This window comes from Acartia tonsa, chromosome 9 (assembly GCF_053477335.1).
Source record: "Acartia tonsa isolate MP-2025a chromosome 9, ASM5347733v1, whole genome shotgun sequence".
NCBI classification, from domain to species: Eukaryota; Metazoa; Arthropoda; class Copepoda; order Calanoida; family Acartiidae; genus Acartia; species Acartia tonsa.
Genome location: NC_137268.1, coordinates 41227145 through 41242246, shown reverse-complemented (window position 1 = coordinate 41242246; position 15102 = coordinate 41227145). Strand labels below are relative to the sequence as shown.

The following is a 15102-nucleotide window of genomic DNA, read 5'->3' as shown; positions in this document are numbered from 1 at the left end:
AAATTATCTAGAAAAAAGTTTAAATTAAAATTGGAACTTTCTGGTAATAAGGATTTCCATCGGACGACTCTAGTTTGGCTAAAATTACTATCATATCTATCTTACGGACATACGAACGTTATCACCATAATTATAGAAAAGGCCAAAATGTAAAAAAGTAACCTAATAAAACCTTTAATAAATTTGAGTTGTGATCTAATATTGAAAATATTTATTTATTTTATTTTGATTTGTGTTATCTGGTGTTATCAGTCGTGTTCAGCTCAATATCAGTCATTCATTCAAATCAAGTAGATTTAGGTAAGTACGTCAGCAGTTTCTGTAGCGAAGCTACTTTACAAGTCCGTTTGTAGTGATCAATTAATAATTACCATGCAGATAAGGCATTTTAGTGTTTTTGTTTCTTTCAAAACTAATAGATTTATGTAAGTACGTCCTAAGTTTCTGTAGTGTAGTGCGTCTGTAATTATCAATTAATGATTCGCTTTAGTCAGTTTATAATTTCATATCCTTCCAGTGTTTTTATTTTTATTTAAATTAAGAACATTTTCGGTATATGTAAATGTCATTCTTTAAAAAAAATAAAATTTGGGTTGTTTCTCCTGTTGAGCACTGAAACCTCTCCTTTTTTAGAAAATTCAAAAATTGGTTGGGGGGGGGGGGTAGCGTTATTCTTTTGCTTGGCCTCTGTAGAGGGCCAAACCCTGCGGGACAATATTCCTGTAGTGGTTTAACCCCGCGTGGCTACCTTCAGGGAAGCTTTTTTGTGCATCATTGGATCTTGGCTATTCCAGATTATTTATAGGCCTTCTTATGCCACGTTACCTGGAACATTTTACCGTGAACAGCACTAGCTCTAAATCAAATTCATAGCACATTTTTTTGTCTAGCATTGTTTCGAACATTTATTTGATTAACAATACAAGTATGGTCTAGTAAATGACAAAAGTTTTACTGGGGTAGGAAGGGGACAGTGGAAACGTAACCCAAAGTTTTATGACTAAGGTATCTTATTCATTGTCTGAAAACTTTAGGTCCTTTTGACTGGTGGGTTCCAAATTTGTAATCATCCAAATTTATCCGTTGATAAGTTTAATCTGCAGAAATGGTATTTTGCACATTTGGGATGTTTATAAATTCATCGTCCATTATTGTATCCCGTAAGATCCTTGGTTTTACATTGATATCAAATTTGTCTGATTTTCATTGTCATAAAATAGCAAAATAATTAAAAATTGAAAGAGAATAATGGATGTGGAATATACGCGAATATTATGACAGGAGAAAAATTGTCATCAATTTAGTTTGCTATTTCCCCTGTCATTTATTGCTCAGTAGGAGGCGAGGGGATAGGGTAGTATTGGGTTGTATTTAAGACGGGGTTGATCGTTATTTCAGCCCACAACAAGTTTAACTTTATTAGAGTACATGCTAATCTGGTGTAAGATCAAAGTTTTGATAAATCCAATAGGAGAATATTTTTATGAACTGGAAGTTGAAAAAAAGCAAATACTGAAATTTTTATTATGTCTGTGCCACTAATATATTTAATTTTAATCAAATTGCAACATTGCAAATATAAAAGTAAACATTACAAATCTTAATGGTTGAGTAGGTTTTGCAGGCAAATATCATAAGTAAATGGAACCTATATACTAATGAAATAGTTTGTTTTTCTATCTGTATGTATGTATGTTCAACATGATTTTATAAACTGCTGGACCGACCGATCATTGCGCAAAAGGCCTTCGAAAGTCTTATTACATTATATTTGGAATTGTATGCTTAAAATGTCATAAGAGCAGCACACTTTTTTCACCACATGATCAAAATGTTATTTGCTTTTTATAGTTATAACTTGTCATTTTTGTGAAAATTTGTGGCAAGAAAACTTATCTTTTTATAATTTGTAAAGGATTTCAAACTGTCCAAAATATAAGCTGATTTTAAAAAATCCATCAAAATATTTTTTACTGCATTTATCTGTCTTTTAAAGCATGGTACTACTTTTTTACAACACAACACTAACATATGCAAGCCGTCATTTCAGAGAAAATAAAAATTAATCATTTTTAAAGTACATGTTTGCTATATTTATTTGTTTTATAAATGCGAATTTCATCCTTTTTTTCGTACTTTTCAGTAATTTTTTGTCAATATACATATAAGAGAATTATTAGATAAATATATTTTTTTGGCAGTGGAGTTGACTAACTACACTAACTCAGGGTTAAAAAGGGATAAGACAATGGCTGATAAATAAATATATGACACACAATTTACCCCTTCTCTAGATTCAAATAAGTGGTTGAAGAAACATTTGGACACTTATTAAACCAACCAATCAAATTTATATCAAAGTCCCCAACGAACAAGAAAACGTTGTTATAAAACTTTAGGAACTAATGTAGAAAACAGTCCAATGTCCCCTTCCTTTCCTGACGCTATACTAACTAGAAGTTCGTGTTGTTGATTATATGTCATTAATGATCTCTTTTATTGGTTGCCATTTGGTTGATATAACAATGTAAAAACTGTTTTGAGTCTTTTGACAGGGTCCAATTAAAATCTTAGGAATTTTTAGGAATAGATTAGGTTTAAGAAATGTATTTTAAAAGTAAACTGAAATAGTCACGCCTTTTCAAATTTCAGTCAAGTAAGCTTTTTAATGATTTTTTTTGTGGTGTGGTTGGGGGGTGGACGCAAAAAACCCACATTTTGGTTGCAAAATTTTGTTTAGGGGGCATTTAGACGTCCTTGTTAGAGAAAAACACAAAATTTGCTTACATAAGATGTACTTTTACATATGACAACAAGGATAACAACATCCATAAGTAGCGAAGCTCAAAAATTATGATTGTATAACAGGAAAAAAATACTATAAAGCAGTGTCATAAAATAAATATTAATATTGGTAAAATAGGGAAATCATCACACCTTTAAAATCACGCAACCTTATAATCATGAAAACTTAAAAATCTAGGAATCGATCTAGCACCACCATTAATAGACAAATCTTAATGAAACTTGATGGAAATATGTAGAACATGAGCATACTCAAACCCTGATAATTTCAACCGTCAATCCTGAATAGGAATTGAGAAAACCATGAAAACCTAAAAAATCTAGGAATCGATCCAGCACCCTAATTAATAAAAAATATATTAATAAAACTTGGTAAAATATGTAGAATATAAAATTAATTAATCCCTTAAAATTTCAGTCCTTTATCTTGAAAAGGAGTTGAGAAAATCACGAAAACATAAAAATATAGGAATTGATCTAGCACCCCAAATAACAAACAGACGGACAAAACAATGTATATATTAGATGGGCATATATAGTGGGAATCTTTACTAAAAATTTCAGCTGTCTATCTTGAATAGGAGCCGAGAAAATAACGTTTCCCCCAATTCATTAATTACGGACAGACGGACGGACGGACAGACGGACTGACGGACATTGTAAATTATAGACTAGCTTCGCTACTAAAAATAGTGTTGGAAATAAGAAAACGAATAAACTTTCTGAAAACAAATTCGAATAAAAAACTAAAGATTATTTTTTGTTTCGAATAGCTGCCGCTCCAGCTAAAAATATCAGATAATCTGCATAGTTGCTGGCTTCATATACTGACGGCCGTTAGTAGCTGATAAATAACAATGGTCAAATAGAATTGGCAGCTATGCTAACTGCGGTTTGTTCAATCGTTGGATACTACCCGCACAGGGCAGTTACAGCAATCGATATATTATTATTTGGATGTTACACCAGATTTTAAAGTACTCTGATAAACGGATACTATCAGCTGGATAAAAAAAACGTTACCCCATATTCACCATCTTTGTTCCATCCACACCCCTCCTACTGGATGAACTAACTGACATATAAATGAGGTCCAAATTATCAATCTAAATTGGCGACAATTTTCTCCTATCAATATATCCACGGTACAGTTTTATCCATTGTTACAGAGCTTTATTTAAAAAAAGCTATCTTGAAATCCCTTAAAAAATACCAAGTTTTCAGAGTTGCCTTCCAAAAACTTGTTACGATAACTTGACAAAATTACTTATGCCTAGAAGAGGGAATATAAATTAGCCAAACCTAACCCAAATTTCGGGTATAAGTCCCTTTCGTAACATCGCACCTTATGGGGCAATTCTTCGTATTTTTCACAGTAGCTTTTTTCCTATTTCTAGCCTCTGCGGGGGGCTTTAACCCTGCGGGGCCAATTACCTAATCCTGTGGGACAATCACCTAACCCAATATAACCTAACCTAACCTATAAAAAGCCATTCTAAGAATACGACGAATCGCCCCTTATGGGGCGATGTTACGAAAGGGACTATTCCCCAAATTTCTTTCAGATTACTTGTCTCTAGTTTAGTTTGAAACAAAAAGATGTTGTAAACAAAAACAACAAATATTGCAAATAAATTTGTGGTTTTATTCCAGGAATTAGACAGATATTCGCATGTTTTAAACAATCTTAAGTTGGTAAAATGTTTTAAAGGGTTTTCCAATATGGCTTTGAATCCAACAGGCACTTTTGGGCTAACAAAACCGGTTTTTATTTTATGATTTTTCATTTTAATATTCTCGGAAAGCTGTCTATAATACGACACTGTAAATAACTATTTCATTATGGCTCTGAATCCATTAAATATCCGCTGGATTAAAACTAGTTCTGAGTTGAATTGAAAGGTAAATGAAAATTATAGGATAGATCATTGTTTTGTTTTCCCGGTATTTCAAACCCTCAAGTCTAACAAGGCTGAAATAAATCCTGTATTTTACTATTCGCGGAAAACTGCATAAAAATCTTTTTTTCACAATATTGTCCAACCCAACTGTTATTGTGTGTCTTAAAGTTCTTCGACCGAAGTAATACATGCAAAATTTCCAGTGTTACTTATTTATAAAGTGCAATACTAGAGATGTTAAAAAATGTAAATGGTTATGGAGGAAATTCTATATCATAGAAACTGCGGCGTTACTCATGATTATCATGAGTTTGCTTTCAGACATTTGTAGTACAAATTGATTTATTAATACTTGGATCTTACACCGAATTATCATGTACTCTAATAAAGTGAAACTTTTAGCTGGCTTAAATAACGATACCTCCCCTCCTCTGCCCTCTTTCCCCTAGCGTATCCCCTCCTACTTGAATAACAGACTGACCAATAAATGATATCCATGTTAGCAACCTAAAATGACGATTTCCCCCCTGTCAAAATCAAACAAATCTGTAAATATAAAATCACGAAACCTTTTTAGTAATATCATGAATCTGGACCAAAAGCAATTTGATGATACCATTTTTCTTTTATTTTAGAAGACACATGCGGGGCAGTTTTAAGACCAAGATGTGATTTAATTACACAGTAAGTTTTTGTTTGATTTTTAAGAGATTTTTATTTTGTAATTACAAAGAAATTTTACAAAAAAAATCACTCAACCTTGTTTAATATTAAAATGCAAAATATCGTAGATTGTAACACGCCCCTTGTTGCGGGGAATGCTATAGTTGGTGGTATGCCTAGTTGTATAGAATTATAGCTCCAGAGAATATTATATTATAGAATATATTCTAAGTTTATAGTAGGTGGTATACCTAGCTGTATAGAGTTATAGCTTCATAGAATATTATATTATAAAATATATTTTAGGTTTATAGTTGGTGGTATACCTAGCTGTATAGAGTTATAGCTTCATAGAATATTATATTATATAATATATTCTAGGTTTATAGTTGGTGGTATACCTAGCTGCATAGAGTTATAGCTCCATAGAATATTATATTATAGAATATATTCTAGGTTTATAGTTGGTGGTATACCTAGTTGTATAGAGTTATAGCTTCATAGAATATTATATTATATGATATATTCTAGGTTTATAGTTGGTGGTATACCTAGCTGTATAGAGTTATAGCTTCATAGAATATTATATTATATAATATATTCTAGGTTTATAGTTGGTGGTATACCTAGTTGTATAGAGTTATAGCTTCATAGAATATTATATTATATGATATATTCTAGGTTTATAGTTGGTGAACCTAGCTGTATAGAGTTAGACCTCCATGTAATACTATATTATAGAATATATTCTAGGTTTATAGTTGGTGGTATACCAAGCTGTATAGAGTTAGACCTCCATGTAATACTATATTATAGAATATATTCTAGGTTTATAGTTGGTGGTATACCTAGTTGTATAGAGTTATAGCTCCATGGAATACTATATTATAGAATATATTCTAGGTTTATAGTTGGTGGTATACCAAGCTGTATAGAGTTAGACCTCCATGTAATACTATATTATAGAATATATTCTAGGTTTATAGTTGGTGGTATACCTAGTTGTATAGAGTTATAGCTTCATAGAATATTATATTATATGATATATTCTAGGTTTATAGTTGGTGGTATACCTAGCTGTATAGAGTTATAGCTCCATAGAATATTAGGATCTACTGCAGTTCACGGTAAAATATTGCTGGTAACGAATATTTCTAAAAATCTATAAATTTTAAAGGCTGCTAGCTGCCAAACGGCTAAACGTACAAATCATGCCCGCACAATGTTTTAATCGGCATAAGAAGTCCTACAAATAATCTGGAATAGCTATAAATCAATAATGCATAATTAACTCGCAGTGCAGAGAAATGCGCAAAAAATACCTATTTTAGGCGTTTTTTTCTTCAGTGAAGCTTTCCCTGTGCACAATTGGATTTTGGCTATTCCAGATTATTTGTAGGCCTTTCTTTGCCACTTAAAATGGTGTGCAAGTATGATCTGTACAGTGGCGTGCGAAGCACTTTGTCTAGGGGGGGGCATTTTGAAGATTTTGTAAATTTTGCCCCCCCCTAAATCAAAGTGCCCCGGGGGGGCACTTTGCTTTAGGGGGGGGGGCATTTTGATTATATATACTTATTTTAAATAAGGGCGTTTTAAGGGGTGGGATTATTTGATTATGAGCCTTCTAGTCCTTATCTCTTCTTCCCCATCCCTATTTCCCGTTTATATCCCCTATCTCTTCCCCCCCCCATCTCTTCTCCCCCATCCCTTCTCCCCACCCTGCAATGACCGAAGGGAAGGGAGCTAGAAAGCATCTTCGAAAAAAAAGTACAGAATATAATTTAACCTCCCCTCCCCCCCACCACAAAACATTTTTTATTGGTGGAAGGAAATGTTATAAAATCTCAGCAGGAAGGATGAATAACCCCATTAAAAAAAAATTGGGGGTGGGGGAGGAGATAAAAACACTCATTTTGGAAATAATTTACCAAAAATTAACCTAATATGTAAAACTGATTTTAAATATTTCTTTATTGTATGACAACAAGGATGACAACATCTTTAAGTAGCAAAGCACAAAAAATCATTAATAAGAATACAGACAAGTAGATTTAAAGAGCATCTGTTGAAATAAATATATATTTTAGGTAGAAAGAGTCACAAATACTTTTTCCTGCATATTGTGTTATGACAGTCAAAGTAAATTACATACTGGATGCTCGAAACAGCAATAAATTTTATTTTTTTTAATATTATAATCCACAAAAAAAATTTATCGTACCATAAAAACCAAAGATATAAAGAACTATGTAAAAAATAAAAAAAATTACTTGTCCTTTCATCTACAGATATAAAAATCTCTTAGAAATATGGAAAACTTTGGGGTATAGTCTCTTTTGTGGCAACGCCTCTTAAGGGGCATTTCTTCGTATTTTCATAGTAGCTTTTAATAGGTTATTCTAGGTTAAGTTAGGTCAGGTGATTTCCCCGCAGGGTTAGGCAATTGGCCCCGCATGAGCTATAAATAGGGGAAAAGCTACTGTGAAAATACGACAAAATGTACCTTAAGAGGCAATGTCACAAAAGGGACTATACCCAAAATTTAAAAGATACAAAAATAGCCAAAAACCTCCTGAAAAGCAGTCCGACCTCCATGAATTTTTAATAGTTAATTATACTCTATAATGATGGGAATGTTAACATTAAGTTTTAGCCTTCTATCTTTAATTGCAGTTGAAAAAATCACATTTCCCCCTTAGCATTACGTACTGACAGACATAGTGAATTATAGAGAAGCTAAAAAGTTATATCAACATATCCTACCCTCTTTAAATGGCACTTTAAAACTCTGTTAATTTTTCATTAAGTGGTGTTTCCAAGGATTTATAAGGGCGGTGCATGAAGCACACCTAAAAATATTTACTCTCCCTTTGAACTAAAATCAATTAAAGACAACAAGAGTGGCGTATTTTATCAAGTTAGGAATATAGAGTGAAGTTAGTTTTAAGGGTTTTTAATGAAAATTGCCATAAAAAAAAACATGTCTTTTTGTAAGGGTATGTAAACAAAAACAAGGATGACAACATCCATAAGTAGCAAAGCACAAAAAATTGTGGATGGAAATACGTAAAAGTAGATTTAAAGTGTATTTATTAAAAACAAGAATAGATTTATTGGAGAAAATAAACACGAAACCTTGTTTTATTTTTAATGATGACGATGGTCAAAGTAGATTACATAAAAGATTGTCATAACAAAATGGGAAAGAAAAATTTTTTTGATACCTACTGATATCCCAAAAAAGTTTGAAAATTGGACCAAAAACACCAAATATATGGGAAAATATGTAAAACATATAAAAATAGCCAAAAACCTTATAAAAGGCAGTCTGATCGCCATGGTTGTTTTCTTTAAACGACGGGATTTTTAATTTTAATATCTATAACTGAAAAAATTTTGAAAATCGGACCATACACACTGGATATGGAGAATAATGTGAAAAATACAAAAATAGCCTAAAACCCGCAAAAAGGCAGTCTGGCCGTCATAGTTGCTTTCTTTAAACGACGGTAAACGACGGGAAATTTAATTCTTATATTTATAACTGAAAAAAATTTGAAAATTGGACCATAAACACTGAAGATATGGTGGAAATGTGGAAAATACAAAAATAGCCTAAAACCTGCAAAATGGCAGTGTGGCCGTCAGGGTTGTTTTCTGTAAACGACAGGAAATTTAATTTTGATATCATTAACTGAAAAAATTTTGAAAATTGGACCATAAACACTGAAAATATGGAGAAAAATGTGAAAAATACAAAAATAGCCTAAAACCTGCTAAAAAGCGGTCTGACCTCCCTTGATGTTTTATTGTTAATTGTGCTCCTTAATAATGGAAATGTTGTCAAAATATTTCAGCTGTCTATCTTTAATAGGAGCCGAGAAAATCACGTTTCCCCTGTTCTGTCTCAGACGGACGGACGGACAGACGGACGGACGGACGGACATTTCAAATTATAGAGTAGCTTCGTTACTAAAAATGATAAACTTATCCTGAAAATAATATGACATCATATATAGTTATTCATTTAGACAGACATACAGTGTTGAGAAAAAGGCTTAGATAAATATCAACGCTGTTTCTTTTTTATGTAAAATAACTTTTTGATTAAATATTTGTTGTTTACAAATGTTTTTATAGAAATAAAAACAAAATATACAATGCATGTGATAAAAAGCAGAAACCATTTGGAAGTGCGCAAAGCGCAATTTTTTTCTTCAAATATGCAGGGAAAGAGGGGTTTTTGGGCTATTTATTACACTAATCCCAAATAATTCATATAAAATTTTCTTATTAGTTGGCTCAACAACTTTGGGGACTTGGAATTTTGATTGGTTGGTTAATTGGGTCGAGTTTCCATACATTTCATCCACTAATTGTAATCTATATAAGGGGTAATTTTATGTATCATCATTGGGAATGTACAAAATTTCTTAGGTAAAAAGTTTATATTATGCCAAATAAAATACTTCCTATTACCTGGTTTGTTATTTTCAGTAAAAAAAAATTATAATCTAATTTCTACACTAATTAAAAAATTTGGTAAGGTTAAATGAGTAGTAACTGTCTGTTTGGCGCGAAGCGGCAAAAATTTTTTTTTGGAGTATTTCTTGATTTTTTTTTTGGAAACTGGGATAGTTTTGCTTTTTGTAGGGTAGGGGGCAAAAAGGGGCATTTTTGTTGCCCAGGGGGGGGGCAAAATGGGGCATTTTTCAACATTTGCCCCAAATGCCCCCTTCGGTTCGCACGCCACTGGATCTGTACGTTCAGCCGTTTGGCAGCTTGCAGCCTTTAAAATTTATAGATTTTTGGAAATATTGCTTATCAGCAATATTTTACCGTGAACTGCAGTAGATCCGAATATTATATGTATTATAGAATATATTGTAGGTTTATTGTTGATGGTACACCTAGCTGTAAAGAGTTATAGCTCCATAGAATATTATAATATAGAATATATTCTAGGTTTATAGTTGGTGGTATACCTAGCTGTATAGAGTTATAGCTCCATGGAATACTATATTATAGAATGTATTCTAGGTTTATAGTTGGTGGTATACCTAGCTGTATAGAGTTATAGCTCCATAGAATATTATATTATAGAATATATTCTAGGTTTATAGTTGGTGGTATACCTAGTTGTATAGAGTTATAGCTCCTTGGAATACTATATTATAGAATATATTCTAGTTTTTAAGTTGGTGGTATACCTAGCTGTATAGAGTTATAGCTCCATAGAATATTATATTATAGAATATATCCTAGGTTTATAGTTGGTGGTATACCTAGTTGTATAGAGTTATAGCTCCTTGGAATACTATATTATAGAATATATTCTAGGTTTTAAGTTGGTGGTATACCTAGCTGTATAGAGTTATAGCTCCATAGAATATTATATTATAGAATATATCCTAGGTTTATAGTTGGTGGTATACCTAGTTGTATAGAGTTATAGCTCCTTGGAATACTATATTATAGAATATATTCTAGGTTTATAGTTGGTGGTATACCTAGCTGTGCAGAGCTATAGCTCCATGGAATACTATATTATAGAATATATTCTAGGTTTATAGTTGGTGGTATACCTAGCTGTGCAGAGCTATAGCTCCATGGAATACTATATTAAAGAATATATTCTAGGTTTATAGTTGGTGGTATACCTAGCTGTATAGAGTTATAGCTCCATGGAATATTATATTATAGAATATATTCTAGGTTTATAGTTGGTGGTATACCTAGCTGTGCAGAGCTAGCTCCATGGAATGTTATTCTAGAAACGAAACCAGTCAGAAGAAAAAGGTAAACTTATTTGCCCTTATTGCAAAAGGAACAAAATAAAAATCATTATGTCTATATTTTATCTAAACTAAAGAGATGGACAGAAATTTTTCTAGTAACGTTTTCTCATTCGTTGGGTCCACAACTCTGGGGACTTTTATTGAATTTTGATTGGTTGTTTCATTAAGTTGAGTGTTTAAGGTTTTAACCAAAATTAGTTATCTACAGAAGGGGTTATTTTGTGTATCATCATTGCGGGTGTACCTAAATTAACTCATCCCTTCAGTACCATTGGGTCAGTGTACTATATAACATTAAGAAAGCTTTCAACAGCATATGAAGCATCTCCAAAATAAATTTACTGTTCTTTTTTGTTATTAATATTGATAATTTTGTTACTTCACTTTTAGACATAATTGTTTTATTCAATAATTAATCTTAAAAATTTTACAGTACACAAATCTAAGATAAATAGTATAATAAGGGTTTACAAGGAAAAATTCAGTTTAAAAATTGAAAACAATAAATCTATACTTTGACAAATGTCCATAAAAGGACCTCTGGATTGAGTTGTGTTGCAAAACAGAAACCGGATTTTTTTTGTCTAAATCCAAATTTTGATTGTTTAGATTTTTTGCATTTTTGTAAGCGGAAAAGTAATTTTCGCATCGTATTTTAGACAGCTTTCAGCAGATATTAAAAAGAAAAAATATAGGATTTAAACCAGTTTTGTTAGGTCCCGGCTAGCAATAATGGTTTTGATCATATAATTTTTAAGTTAGTATTTGTAAAAATTGTCTGTAGTACGATGCTATACATAATTTTTTCAGTATTGCTAAGAAACGGTTCTAATCCAGGGGACATCAATCGATTTTGGTTGGGACAAAACTGAAATTTTCCATAGTGACTTCATGGTCTGGTTTTAATACTTGAATAAGAACCAATCCCGAGTTCCTGCAATGTCCATGGATAAAATTAGAAATAAATTAGTAATGCTTCATTTGCTTCTGTTACTTATTTCAATTCTTGTTAATATAAAGTTGGTAAATAACAGCTTTAGGCACAACACCTTGCAATAACTTAGGTTTCTGCTTTCTCTTGAAGTGACTAGCGAGAATAAAAACATCCATAAGTTTGGAAATAAATTGAAAACAATGGAAGATTTTTCTCAATATGCCTAACCCCTATAGGACTGCCTTGTAACCGATATAACCTAGCCTAATGTATTAATTGATATAAGAAAAAACTACTTTCCTTTGTTTTTAAATTAGGGGGGAAAGGATTTCTGTGCTTGACTAGGCTCTTTAAGGACCGCCACAATCTTTAACCCTTATTTCACCTACATATTTTAGCAACATTATAGGTTGTGCCCCTAGCACCTAAGAAATTATAGTAGATTAGACGAAATAAATTAGTTTAAGCTATAGTAATATTCTCCCCCTAACATTTATTTTTAGCCAAAAAGTGAAAATTCCTTAAACATATTTACTTTTTTATTTAGTTTTAATTTTTGCTTATAGAAATGTACTTTAAATATTACGTCGCAAATCTTTAATTTATACTTGTCCGTCATAATTTAAAAATTAAGTCCGACACTATATGGCAAAATTACATTTGAATGAAAATTGTATTCTTTATATTCTCTAGCATTAGCAGGGGTCTGAAGGGATAAGACAGGGAACAATAAATAAATGTACATCCCTAATAATGATGAACAAAATTACCCCGATCACATCTTAAGTACACAAAGTTTAAGAGCCAACGAATGAGATGTCGGGGTTATAAAACTTTGTGTAATTAATAGTCCAATGTCCTCTCCCTTCCTGAGCTATCAATTTTATTTTTATTTTAGACAAACATCGAAAATCCAAGTTTTATGTGGTGGAACCTTAGGTAAGTAGTTTTTTACTTTTTTAGGCTTTTAGTCTTTACTTTTTCCACCTATTCAAATTTTTATTGCACTGGTACTTAAAAATAAAACTTGATCTTTTCCAGAAAAAATAAGTCATTAGACATAGAAAATCCATATATACAGATATCTTTCTCATTATTCGAATGACCCTAGAGAACTTCAATACTATGTTTTCCAAAAAGTTTGTCAATACATATTTTTTTGTGTGTCACACCTTTGTCATATTTAAACACAAGGTTCAGTGATTATATAAGGTTTTTAATTAATTTTAATTTATTTTTAGTAACTACAAGACATGTTGTAACTGCAGCCCATTGTGTATGGTCTAATAGGTAAATATTAATAATATCTATCTATCTATCTATCTATCTATCTATCTATCTATCTATCTATCTATCTATTTAACTATATGCATATATATCTATCTATGTTATAACTGCAGCCCATTGTGTATGGTCTAATAGGTGAATTTTTATACTTTCTATCTATGTATGTTGTAACTGCAGTCCATTTATCTATCTAACTATCTATTTAACACACTATCTATCTATATATCTATACATCTATCTATCTATCTGTCTATCTATCTATGTTGTTACTGCAGCCCATTGTGTATGGTCTAATAGGTGAATTTTAATAATATCTATCTATCTATCTAACTATCTATGTATGTTTGTATGTATGTATGTATGTATGTATCTATCTATCTATCTATCTATCTATCTATCTATCTATCAATCTATCTATCTATCTATCTATCTATCTATCTATCTATCTATCTATCTATCTATCTATCTATCTATCTATCTATCTATCTATCTATCTATCTATCTATCTATCTATCTATCTATCTATCTATCTATCTATCTATCTATCTATCTATCTATCTATCTATCTATCTATCTATCTATCTATCTATTTATCTATCCATCTATCTATCTATCTATCTATCTATCTATCTATCTATCTATCTATCTATCTATCTATCTATCTATCTATCTATCTATCTATCTATCTATCTATCTATAATATAATAATAATAATAATAATATTTAAAAATATTGGTCCTCTTTTTTGTTTGTCTTCACACATACCCACCTCCCCCCTTCCTTATATTTTATTTTTGACAACTCATGGTTTTGTATTCTGTGGGTTTTTATGGCTGAAGGATTCTATGTCTGTGCCAGCCTTATCTGATAAAATAATCCAAAATCTATCTATCTATCTAGTGGCGGGAGTGGCAGGTGTAGAGAACCATTTTTGTCGATGTCAGCTGAAGAATGTAAACGAAAACGATGTCCAAAGTAAGTTAATATGACAGGACCAGAATAGTAATTAGAAAAATGTTACCTCAGGGATTTCTAAATATACTTGATAAAATCACGAAACCTTTAGTTTTCAAGGATATACTTGGATCATAATTTCCCTTACTAAGTTAATATTTTAGGGCTATTTTTAGTAAGCCTTGTTGTTATAGCAATTTAATTGCATTTAAAAAGAATAAAAGATAAACCTCACTTTTTAAATAGATGGTGACTAATTTTCAAAGGAATCGTCTTTATATTGAGTGTAACAGACATATATTTTCGAGCCTATTTCGACCCAATTTACCTGGAAAAACAAATGTTCTGCTTTAAAAAATCCTATATTATTTTGTTCAGATCGTGTTGGAGAGTGACCAAGAATGATCTAAATGTCTACGTTGGAATAACTGAAAGGTATTTTTATTCAACTCGTTCAAGGATCTCCTGGGTGTGGTGATTAATCCCCCCACCCCCACATCCTAAAAAGCCTATTTTTGGGGTGCCAGGAAATATAATATATCCCCCCTGGCCCCCTCTCCCAATAAAAAAATATATCACCCATTTTTTATTTTTACAGCTAAAATGTGTTTAACCTTTCCACAAAAAAGATGTTTTAAGGGGATAAAAACTCTCCCCCCCCCCTGTAGATTTTACCTTCGTACTAAATTTTTTCTTTAGTGAAATAAATTTTCGGCGCGCTTCGTCTTTTGAATAAGGTTATAAACATTGGATGTATTTT

At 31.6% G+C, this 15102-nt stretch overlaps 1 protein-coding gene across 1 annotated transcript in view; it reads left to right on the top strand.

The window, feature by feature from the left end:
• The first annotated feature begins 251 nt into the window (after nucleotides 1-251).
• Nucleotides 252-15102, top strand: part of LOC145328951 (uncharacterized) — a 103317-nt gene continuing 88466 nt past the window's right edge. The window contains exons 1-7 of the mRNA XM_080172923.1: nucleotides 252-300; nucleotides 5342-5390; nucleotides 11085-11168; nucleotides 13000-13040; nucleotides 13343-13391; nucleotides 14289-14363; nucleotides 14721-14777. Of these exons, the coding sequence (XP_080029049.1) occupies nucleotides 14326-14363; nucleotides 14721-14777 (95 nt within the window). The 5' untranslated portion in view covers nucleotides 252-300; nucleotides 5342-5390; nucleotides 11085-11168; ... (1 more) ...; nucleotides 13343-13391; nucleotides 14289-14325. The remainder of the gene's footprint in view (nucleotides 301-5341; nucleotides 5391-11084; nucleotides 11169-12999; nucleotides 13041-13342; nucleotides 13392-14288; nucleotides 14364-14720; nucleotides 14778-15102) is intronic.